This window comes from Emiliania huxleyi (genome assembly GCF_000372725.1).
Source record: "Emiliania huxleyi CCMP1516 unplaced genomic scaffold EMIHUscaffold_222, whole genome shotgun sequence".
In the NCBI taxonomy this organism is placed as follows: domain Eukaryota; phylum Haptophyta; order Isochrysidales; family Noelaerhabdaceae; genus Emiliania; species Emiliania huxleyi.
The window spans coordinates 148,670-159,719 of NW_005200401.1; the positions used below are offsets into that span (position 1 = coordinate 148,670).

The window sequence follows — 11,050 nt, forward strand, 5'->3', positions numbered from 1 at the left end:
ATCAGTTTAAAAGTTCTACCGCGCACCGCGGCCCGCTCGCAGAGGAGCTGGGCAGAGAGAGGGGGGCGAGCATTTCGGATTCTATACCTATAGTTCGAGGCGTTTATGCATCGGCATACCATCTCTCCTGAGTACCTGAGAGCGTATGTGGCGCCGCAATACGCGCCGCAGTGCTCGGAGAGACGCACCACGCAGCTTTTGCGCTGTAGCTGCCCACACGCGCTGGTGGGGTGTGGTCCGTGCGCCCGCGCTGGTGGGGCCCCCGGAGGCACCGTGGAGCGTGGTCCGTGCGCCCGCGCGCCCCGCAGCCCGCACCCGCAGTGTGCGCAGTGCGGAAACGGGCCCCCCCGGCTCTCCTCTATTAGTCTCTATTAGCACCGATTAAGCTCCGAATTCGGTCTCGTAGGCGCGGATCGCGGAGCTGAAGAGCAAGCAAGAAGAGCTGACCGCAGCCGAGGCGGAGGAGCTGAAGCAGCTCGAGTCGCTGCCGCCGCCCGAGGCTGAGAGTTTTGCGGCTGCACCGTGCGTGAACGCTGCACATTCCGCGGATTCCGGATTCCCGTTACAAGCGCTACATGAGCCACAGCGCAGCACTCAAGTCAGATTTGGAGCAGAGACGGCGGGCGCTGTCGCCACGCCCCATACACGAACGCACGCTCGCACACACACACCCACAGCGTAGCGTATATCAGCGGTCGGTCGTCCCCCCGGCCGATCTCTCCGTCACCGTGTGTGTGCGCCGTGCGCTTTCGTTTGACAACATGAACATGATCCGCAAAGTGTGGCACTGCCACTGGCTGCCGCGCGCTGCTCCGAGCCGGCCGGCACGGACGGCGGACCCCCGCGTGTGAGAGGAAAGTGCCGTGTGAGAGGAAGGTAGCCGCTAGCCCGGTCGAACACACCCCGGGAGTGAAGACAATCAAGAATCTACTGCCCGAGAGAAACACATAGACACCCACATGGTTGACGTGTCTTGATTCTGATGTGCCTATCACAGTAGGCAGTAGCCCGAGGACGGTATTTACTTATAGTGATTTCACTGTGAATTCGCGCTCTACATCGCTCTACAACGCAGGCAGTCCGTCCCGCGCCGGATGTAGAGCTCTACAGCTCTACACTCAGCGCTCTACAGCTCTACAGCTTGAGCACTTGAGCACTGGATAGGGTTGATTCCGCATGGTACGGGACCCCTCGCTCGCTCGATCAGTCAGTCAGAGAGAGCTACTCGAGTATACAGCGCTCTACATTCTATACCCTCCCTCAGGTAAGAGAGAGAGAGAGAGAGAGAGAGAGAGAGAGAGAGAGAGAGAGAGAGAGAGAGCGAGAGAGAGAGAGAGAGAGAGAGAGAGAGAGAGAGAGAGAGAGAGAGAGAGAGAGAGAGAGAGAGAGGGCCGCTCGACCATTAGCGCGTCATCTCGACTTCCGAGTTCTCCTTGATGTCGCCGCCGCCGGCGAGCGGCTTGCTCCGGCGGCGGCGGCGGCGGCGGCGGCCGGACGCCGCCGCCGCCGGCGCAGGTGCGGGCAGAGTCGCGCGCCCCGTCTGGTTTTCGGGCGAGGGCTCGCCGGAGGCGCGAGGCGCGTCGGGCGAATCGTCGGCGCCGGCGGCGTCGGGTGCGGCGACGTCGGCCTGCGAGTCGCGAGGGCGGCCTGCATCGGCGGCCCGCAACGTCTCGCGGCGCGCCGCCTGCCACTCGATGAACTCGTGGGCGATGTCGCTGTCGTCGGGCGGCTGGGACAAGCTCGACTCGGACTAACTGTGATGCATGAAGGCCTCCATCTCGGCCGCGGTCACGTCGTCGGGCGCGTCGACGGGCTGCAAGGCCGTGGACCGCACGGCGGGGCGGCTGCGCCAGGACTGGCGCGTCGTTGCCGACGAACGAAGCAAAAAGGGCTGGACGACGGCAAGCCCGGCTGCATCTCGCGCCGGGACGGCGACCGGCGGGCGGTCAAGCACGACCTCGAGGGCGGTCAAGCACGACCTCGGAGAGGGTTGCGAGCACGAGACGCCGCCCGCTTTTGTGAGCAAAAAAACAAAACGCGAAAATCCCCTTTGCAGCCAAGCCTACAGGGCACCTAAATTGAGCTCGTTTTCTTTCATAGCGTCATGCTATGCTGACGATTTTGGGCTCACTTGCGGCTGCTCTGCCAACGCTCCCCGCGCATTCCGGCTCGCGGCAATTGCTGGACGGCCATGCTCGAGTCGGCCTCAAGTGCTCCAGCCAGGCAGACTGGCGTTGTGTGCAGCGGCATTGCCGGCGAAATGAGACACTCGCTGGCGCCTACCGCGAGCACGACGCCAGCGCCGTCGACACGTGTGCCATGCTTTGCGCAGACAGTGTTGCGTTTACGCTACGCCTGCCAATGGGCTGCTTCTGTTGGGCATCCTGCACCACTTTCGAGCCGCCACATAAGTGGCATGGGCGCGCCGTCACCTACTTGCAGCAGGTCAACCAGTCCGTGCGCCGGCATCCGCCGCGAGTTGATTGGAATTTGCTGCTGAAGCAGCTGAAGCTGCCCTCGTCGTCTGGATGTGATATGCCGTTGACCCTTTATGGCGAGTTTGACGCGCCGTCACACGACGCATGCGTTCACCTCTGTCGCTCTTGCCCACGCTGCTTAACTGTCGCAAGCAGCACTAACAATGCGCGGCAGCATTCCTGTCGGTGGTATCACCACGCCAACTTGTCGCTCGCGTGCTCGCATAAGAGGCCACCAGCAGCATGGAGAGTCGAACGCGTTCGGCCAAACCCACCGCCCTCGCCTCGTCTCGCAGCTGCCCGCGTCGCCATCTGCATGTCGGGTGAGTTGCGGAGCTTTCAGCGATTGGCGTCCAACTTTGTCGCCTCAATTCAACGCCCGAACGATGCGGACGTCTTCTCGTATCTGCATGTTGCCAAAGCCGACGAGGCCACAGTCGAATGGATGCGGGCTCAGCCGTGGTCAAAGGCGCTGGTCGCCATACCATTCACTAGACAAATTCGCGACTTCCTCATTTCCGAATTCCCGGAGTATTCGCGAATGCAGGCACATGACATCTACGAGCGCGCTGTTATTCACAAGTCGTCAGTCAACCGCATCGCCATGTGGCGCGGCATTTACATTTCGAACCGCATGCGATCCGAATACGAGTACACGCACAATGTGCGCTACACGCACGTCGTTCGTATGCGCCCCGACACCGCATTTGGCGTACCCTTCGTTGATCTGCGCACCATTGATTTGAACAAAACGTTCTACTTCGAATCGGATGGCTTCGCAGTCGGCGAGCCAAGGCAGTACGACATTTTCGCGGACGTCTATCCCCACTTTGCAAGGCTCTTCCGAGAGCGGCCGTCTCGGCTCGGAGGAAACTACGTGTCGGAATCGCTGGCCTACGAGCATTTTCGCCAGTTCGATGGAGGTCGAATCTACGCCCGTCATATGTTTTGCGTCTCAATTGCGCGGGATGGAATGAGAGCAACTCGGGATTTGGTGATGAGCCGTGGCGCAGGATCCTGGCGGCAGTAGTGTCTAGAGATCCCTGGCTCAACCGCCCTCAAGAAGTTGAATCCGACTGCTCCCGTCGCACCGCGAGTACGCGTGGAAGCCTTCCCTACGATGGCAACCTTCCCTACGATGGCAACGTCGTGCGTGGCAAACATCTCAACGTCTGGTTTTTCAACCACCGCGTCCGGTCTCATCTCAACGATCAAGCTCGAGCACTGCAGATACCATCGGGCAACACCTTGGCGGTGCACTGTGGCGGCAAGAAGGCGGAGTGCATCGAGATGATGCGTACATTGGTGTAGCGCGGCCCAGCTGTCGTCGGAGGCAACATAGTAGTCAGTACCGTAGCGTTCTCGCGACGCTCCTATAAGCAATCGTGAGCAGTACTGCTACGCGTACATGCAAGGAGGCCCATACGCATCACATACGCCCTGCGGGAATTACGTAGAGTAAACTCGGTCGGTGCGTCTACGTCACTTACTGGGCTACGGCTTTAAACTTTTGCCAGTGTCCAAAAATGCGTCGCATTACGCCAAAGAGAGGGTTTTGGGACCAGCACCACCACCAGCGGGAAGCGTGTCCTCGGCCCCAGCGCTGGCGGGTGGCGCGCCGGGGCCGAGGACGATCCTCGGCCCCACTTGCACCGACATATGGCGTCACCGACATATCGCGAGAGGCTGGCCAGGCTGGGCTCACCAAAGAGCTCTACGAGTCGTCCCGGAGCGGCAAACCAATTGATGCGGCCTGCAGGCAGGACCAGTCTCACCCCACCTTACCTCTGCCCCCCCCTCCCCCCATCCCTCTGCCCCCCATTTCATAGGGCAGGATAGCACTAGCATATGCGCCTAGTGCGCACTGGGCCCACACATAGGTGACCCGCCCGCTCGAGTCAGAATATGCGGCGCCCGGATGCTAGTGTGCTTGAGAAGACACCAACAACGCGGCACGGCCCGTTTTGGCTGTCTGCGGAGATCCTGTCTTTTAGCACACACACAGTGAGTCGCTCTGCATCGCTGCACGCTGGGGCGGTTCTCCGCCTCTCGGGTACCCAGAGGTGCCAGGTGCGATTGTGTGTGTGTGCGGGAGAGTTGCATGGTCGTTGACTCGTTGTCGGGGGAGGGAGGGGCAGGCTGCTCACCCACGTGAGCCGGGCCAGTGCTTGCACTTTGAATGCCGTGGGGCTCCTGGCCTCCTGCCCGTGTCCGCTAAAGTCCGCAGTCCGGGTGTGGAGACTGCATGCGAGCGGGTCGCGCGCGGTCGCCCCCCCTCTTGCCCCACCCACAAGTCGTGCCCCACCACTTTATTCATTATTTTGTGTGTGTGTGGAGAAATTTACCTTTATGCTTTAACCTTACCCAACCTCCGAGGGTCGCCCCACCTTGCCCAACCACTTTGTGTGTGTGGAGTACGTTACTTTTTACCGTACGTGGCTGGGTTCACAGACCTTGTTATTGACAAGAAAATACGTCCTATGGCGCTTTGCGCTGGTCTATGAGAGGTTGAGGTGCGAGCCCTGGAGGCCCTGGGGATGGGGGGAGACTACCCGGCCTTCCGAGTCGCCCTCCGCCTCACTGGCACTATTGTAGCCCTGGCCGGTGCGCCTGCACAGTCAGTTGAAGTTCCGGAGAAAATTCGAACACGGTGACCAAAACATGTCCAGCTCAGAGGCACCTCCGGAGGCACCATCACTGCAATGCGCACGGGATCGTTCGGGACTGAGCTGCTCGGCGGTGACATTGCAGATGGCCTCGACGAGCTGAGATGGCATGCGCTCTTGCAGGTCCGACTTGAGCCGCGAGAAGTGCTTCTTACACGCGTCGGCTTTGCGAGTGCCCACGGTGACCTCGCTCTTTTTGCTGTGGTCCAGTGTTGCACGCCAGCGACGCATAACCAGCTCGAGCTCATCGACAGCTTTCCAGGAATTGGTCGTGACGGCGCGCTGTCCCGGCGGGGGGTTGTGACGAGCGCGAAGCGCGTCCGCGAGTAGCTGGAGCGCAGCCTCCGGACTCACTTCCACGGAGGAGCTGCACGCGTCCGACATCACGACGTCGGGGGCGGCGTTGGGGGTCGGGGTGGCATCGGGATGTGGCTCGCAGCCGCCGAGACCGTTGTCGGGAGTCGGGGCAGCGGGGTCGTGACTGCACGATCCGCGTGACCCCGCACATCCGCACCTGTTCGCCCACTCCGGAGGGCGCAGTGGCGTCGGAGTTGCCGGCATCCATCAGCGGGCGCCACAGGTGACATCTAGGGAGCCCTGAACGTTTCCGCAGGCGAAAGGACAAGACGTGCTTTTAAAAAACTCACTTCTCCTTCGCCACACGTCCGGTCCCTCCCTTGGGTTCTCTCTTTTCTTTCTTTCTCTTTACACGTCCGGCAAAAACGGGGTGATTTTGGTCATCCGTCAAAATATCTGAAGATCTGAATGGGGGATTCTCCCCAAACCTTGCTCAGCTGATCCAGCACGGGCCGTAGGCCAGCCCTGGGCAAAGAAACCAGTACCTCATCAGGCTTCCCTGAGCGTCACAGCTCGGTGATCGCGCCGGCCGGACACCACTGTGACGTCCGTTCCGGGCATTTGAACGCGACCTTCGGGGGCAAAGACATGGGCTCTATGGCTCAGACTGGACTCCTCTTGGTCCCTTCTGATGCCCTAGGCCACACCTGGGCCTTATACCTGGGGTCCTAGGGGCCGGGCAGGGTTTGCCCCCCTAAAGGGGCCCGAAGAACCTTTAGGGAAATGAAAGGCGGCGGCCCTGCCGCCGCTGGAACTGACTGCGAAGCCATGCACCCTTGGGACCGCGCGCAAATCGCGCATTGGCTCGTGGAGACGTGCTGCGTGAGCGTAGAGGACGCGTCGGCCTACGCCGACGCTCTCGTCTCCGCCGGCTTCGACTCGCCGCTCGCGCTGAGCGTGGCGCAAGGCGCGGACTGGCCAGCAGTCGTCCGGCTCGGCCACCAGCGCGTGATCCAGCACATGGCCGGCCAGCAGCTGCCGACTCCGCTGCCACCTCCACCTTCGCCACCGCCTTCGCCGCCGATGCCCAAGCTTCCGCTCACTGCCGGAATCGTTGCCGCCGTTGGCGAGAAGGCGACAGAGGGAGCTTGGGATCTCGGCCGCCGCTTCCGACCGCGGCAGAAGCTGTCTGCGCCCGCCTACACCGCCGCCGGCCTGTGCCGCGTGGTACGTGTGCGAGCCGTGGTTGAGCGGCTGCTGAACATCGACTTGAAGGGCATGACCTTCACCGCCGACCTCAAGTACGAGGCGAGCTGGACGGACGGCAATATCCTGCCGATGCTGCGAAAGCTGCAGCCCGAGGACGACCCGCTGCAGGAGACGGGTTCGAGCGGGGAGTCGGAGGCGGACAGGGCGGAGAGGCAGCGGCGGCAGGAGAAGCGGCTGAACGACCTGCTCGACGACTCCAAGTCTGGGCAGAAGGACCTGTACTTCACCGGCCTGGAAGGGGAGAGGTTCTTCGCGCCGCGCCTCTACTTTCGCAACCTCGCGTCCGGCGAGACCGAGACTTGGCTCAAGATCTACCTCGACCCGTCCTGCGACGACTCGGTGGTGGTCTGCCTCTCGAGCAAGTGCACCGGCACCTTCCAGGAGCAGTTTGAGCTCGAGCACTTTCCCTTCGACGAGCAGGACCTCACGATGGAGATGGCGTCGGAGCACGCTCGAGAGGACGGCTCCGGCTTTTCCGTCCAGCTGGAGCGCAACGACAACGACAGGTACCGCTCCTTTGTGATCACGCGCGGCTTCCTCCAGTCGAGCTCGTACACCCTGAAAGAGCGGCTGCGCTTCACGCGCGACACCACCCCGCCCAGCGAGTCCAACTCGGGCAAGACATACCCGCTGCTGCAGATCGGGATGCGCGTGCAGCGGCACTCGTTCTTCTGGATCTTCTCGGTGGTGGTGCCCCTCTTTTTCCTCACCACAGCACTCGCCACCTCCTTCGTCGTGAACGAGGACGAGTTTGCTGACCGCGCCTCCATCACCCTGACTGCGCTCTTAGCGATCGTCGCCTTTCAGCCGGTCATCGCCGACCGGCTGCCCGACGACTGCAACACGATGACCCTCGTGGACCTGTACGTGTTCATCTGCTTCGCCTTCGCCTTCATCCTCATCATGGTGCAGTCGGTCAATGCCATGTACGTCAACTCGTCGGACACAGACTTCCTCGAGCCAACCTATGCCGAGGAGATCGGCGGCAAGCCGTACCGCATCTCGTCGCCGTTCGTGGTGACCATCTGCGTGTGGGTCGGCTTCCACCTCTTCATCGGGCTTTACGTCTACATGATTATCAAGTGGAGGCGATCTCGCTCCAAGTTTTGGAAGTCGCAGAACAACGTGCTCTGGCTGGGCCCGCTCAACGCGGACCTGATCGGGCCGCGGGACGAGAGGACGAGCTCGGACAAGGACGAGACGAAGAAGAAGGTCGAGCAAATCATCTGCAGCAGGCTGCGCGAGCTGCCCGCCCTCCGGGCGCAAGGACACCACGTCAAGGGCGCCAGCCTCTGGAACAACGAGGACGCGCAGGAGCAGCTGCGGCAGGAGCACGACAAGAACGAGCGGCTGCACTTGCGGCTGTTGGACTGCCTGCTCCGATTGGACGGCGCTTTGGCCCGACTGCTGAGTCCGACGGCGCCAAAGCCGTCGAGCACGTGCGCCCTTGTCGTGATGGATACAGCACGCGGCGCAGAGGCGCTCCTCGACCTTGCCAAGGAGGAGCCGGAGCGGTGGAGCGCCTTTGTGGAGGCGGTCGAGATGGAGGTGGCCCTGGCGACGGCGCCGGACGAGCGCGCGAAGGCGCTGCTGACCGAGCTCTTCGAAAAGCACGGCCATGATTGGACCACCCCCGACAAGGTGAAGGAGACGCTGGAGAAGCTCCGCGTCTCGCGCAGCGTCGCACCGCGGCTGGAGCAACTCAAGAGTCTTGAAGTGAGCGAGGAGCGGCCGCCGTCTGGCACCGAGAGCCGCCCTCCATTGGTCAAGAGGGCGAGCGATGGGTCCCTGCTCTCTCTGTCCTCCCGCCACTTCAAGCCCACCACGGGCCGGGTGCGGCTCGAGGCCCTCAACCCGAGCTGGATCTCTCTGCTCGACAAGTTCCGCCCGCTCCCGCCGCGGCGCGAGCCGCTCTTGTCTCTCGGCCCGTTGGCATCGAGTAAGCTGTGCAGTGCCGACCTCGACATAGTGTGGCCCAGCGGCGGAGTCGGCGCGAGGCCGGCGTATTTGGAGTTCTCCGAGGTTGCAGCAGTCACGATTCCGCGCGCGAGCCGGGCAGCGAACCAGATTCCGGAGGAGGCAACGCATTTTGCGTACGTATCGATCAAATCTGCAATGCTTGTGGCGGGCGAAGAGGCGAGACAGCCGCGGCTGATCCTCCCTCACGGCGGCTTTGCGTATTGGAGCCAGCAGCCTTACGAGCAGGGTGAGGCCGAGGACTCTCAGCGCAAGATCTGCCGGCCGGCTCAGGTCACGCGGATCACGGAGGGGCCGGGCATGTCCTTCCACCGCAGGGTGCTGACCAAAGAGGAGCACGGCGCGCTCAAGGACTACCAGCTCCTGCCGGTCACGCTGCCCTCTCTCCGCCAGATCAAGGTGCGTCGCTTCTGCTGGATACCGCCCACATGCCCGCGGGCCGGCAAGACGGACTGCCACTGCGTGCGGCAGCTCGAGTTCGGCTCGGCCTTGATCTGCCCGCACGGCGGTTTTGCATACACCTACTCGTGCGACAATAACAAGCACACGAAAAAGTTCGATTGCGTCTTCAGGCTGAAGCCGTCGCAGGACTTGCCCCCAGTCCGTTCCGAGTGCATCTCCCGGCTGCATCAGATTGATTCGGCACTGAGCTGTGTCAGTAAGGTAAGGTAAGGTAAGGTAAACTTCTCCACACACACGAGGTGGTGGGGCAAGGGGGGCAACCCTCGCGTCTCCACGTCTGACGACAGGAGCCCCACGGCATTCAAAGTGCAAGGCCCAGTGCGCGTGGGTGAGCGGTGTGTGTGTGTGTGTGTGTGTGTGTGTGTTGTGTGTGTGTGTGTGTGTGTGTGTGTGTGTGTGTGTGTGTGTGTGTGTGTGTGTGTGTGTGTGTGTGTGTGTGTGTGTGTGTGTGTGTGTGTGTGTGTGTGTGTGTGTGTGTGTGTGTGTGTGTGTGTGTGTGTGTGTGTGTCACGTCACTGCATCCTCCGCCGGTTCCTCCCGTCGCCTCTTCTTTGTTCGAATGTTTTTCAATCCATCCTTCACGAAGCCCTCCCTTGTAGCTAGCGTTCTTGGCGAATGTCTCGAAATGGCCAGCAGGCGCTGTCCTGTCTGCTCGCGGTCTGTGCGGGCCGCTCGTCCTCCTCGCCCTTCTTTCGTCCTCCCGTCCCTCCCCTCCACCATGGCCTTCTCGGCACTTCTTTCTCCATCCGCCTCGCCCTGCCTTTTCGTATCGTGCCGTTCGCCCTCCATTCGGTGACCTCACCGTGTCAGTGTTAGAGCGGACTGACGTGTATCGTCACGACCCGCAAGAGGAAGAGCGAAGTCGGGAGAGCGAGCTCCGCAGCCGGCTGAAGCGCATGGACTATTAGTCTCATACACCACACGATGCAGCAAACAGACGAGAGAAATAACTCACTCCAAATATGAAATAAGCACATGGTGGCAGTGCCTGTTTTGTTGTGAACAGTTCTCTCACGCACGCGGCGTACCGTAACAGCTGGTGAGTGATGACAGTGACTCATGTCACAGCTGCGGTCGATCTGAGGGAGGGTGTAGAGGATGTAGAGTGTAGAGCACTGTAGAGCTGTAGAGATGTTAAGCGCTGTAGAGCTGTAGAGCTCTACATCCGCCGCGTGACGAACTGCGTGCGTTGTAGAGCGATGTAGAGCGCGATTTTGCTGTAGAGTTTGTTGTAGAGGCTCTACAGCCAAACACCGCCGGGCGAAGGCAGTAACTCAAAGAGGTCGAGCCGCGCTAATGGGGCGTCTCCGAGCTTACTGGAGCTCTGATGGACGGCCCTGACTATCCCTGACACACAGAGAGTCACTCTGACGGCACACAACACCCTATAACTGCGTCATCACCAGCCTGCCATGCGTCGCCGGTGCCGCATTCTCGTCGCTGTGCTTCTTTAGCAGGCGGTGGACTGTCGGCTGCGAGGACGGTCGCATTTGCGCGAGGCGAGGCGAGCATTCAGACGCGTTGCATGCGCCATGACTCGCGCCAGCGCGTGCGGGAGCTCCTGGCTGAGCGTTGAGTCCAGGCGAGTTGCGCTGGCCACTATCGCTACGCCGAGCCGAGCTGACGCGCCGAGGCGCCGGCCAGTCGCAGCCGTGAGGCATGCCACAGCAGCAGAGGCATCTCCGCCACCCATTGGGCGGGCAGACAGAAGGCCAGGGCCGCACTGGCAAGTGCAACGCGCCTCATGTCGGAGAGCGACCGTGCCTCGTTCGCCGCTTACGATGTACGTACGTACTTTTAGCTTACTGGGAGAAAAGAGAGAGGGGGTACGATGTAGAGTTTGTTGTAGAGATTTCACGTTGTAGAGCGCCTCTACATCGCTCTACAACGCACGCAGTTCGT

At 61.5% G+C, this 11,050-nt stretch overlaps 3 protein-coding genes across 3 annotated transcripts; 2 read left to right on the forward strand and 1 right to left on the reverse strand.

The window, feature by feature from the left end:
* Positions 1–2,109: 2,109 nt before the first annotated feature.
* Positions 2,110–3,788, forward strand: EMIHUDRAFT_235574 (hypothetical protein; the record flags this gene model as incomplete). Its single annotated transcript, XM_005779949.1, has 3 exons — positions 2,110–2,530; positions 2,774–3,422; positions 3,587–3,788. The coding sequence occupies 3 exons, from the start codon at positions 2,110–2,112 to the stop codon at positions 3,786–3,788; spliced, it is 1,272 nt and encodes a 423-aa protein (XP_005780006.1).
* A 1,307-nt stretch (positions 3,789–5,095) lies between these two features.
* Positions 5,096–5,527, reverse strand: EMIHUDRAFT_235576 (hypothetical protein; the record flags this gene model as incomplete). Its single annotated transcript, XM_005779950.1, has 1 exon — positions 5,096–5,527. One exon carries the CDS (start codon positions 5,525–5,527, stop codon positions 5,096–5,098), a length of 432 nt encoding a protein of 143 aa, XP_005780007.1.
* A 741-nt stretch (positions 5,528–6,268) lies between these two features.
* On the forward strand, positions 6,269–9,358 carry EMIHUDRAFT_114529 (hypothetical protein; the record flags this gene model as incomplete). Its single annotated transcript, XM_005779951.1, has 1 exon — positions 6,269–9,358. One exon carries the CDS (start codon positions 6,269–6,271, stop codon positions 9,356–9,358), a length of 3,090 nt encoding a protein of 1,029 aa, XP_005780008.1.
* Positions 9,359–11,050: the final 1,692 nt, after the last annotated feature.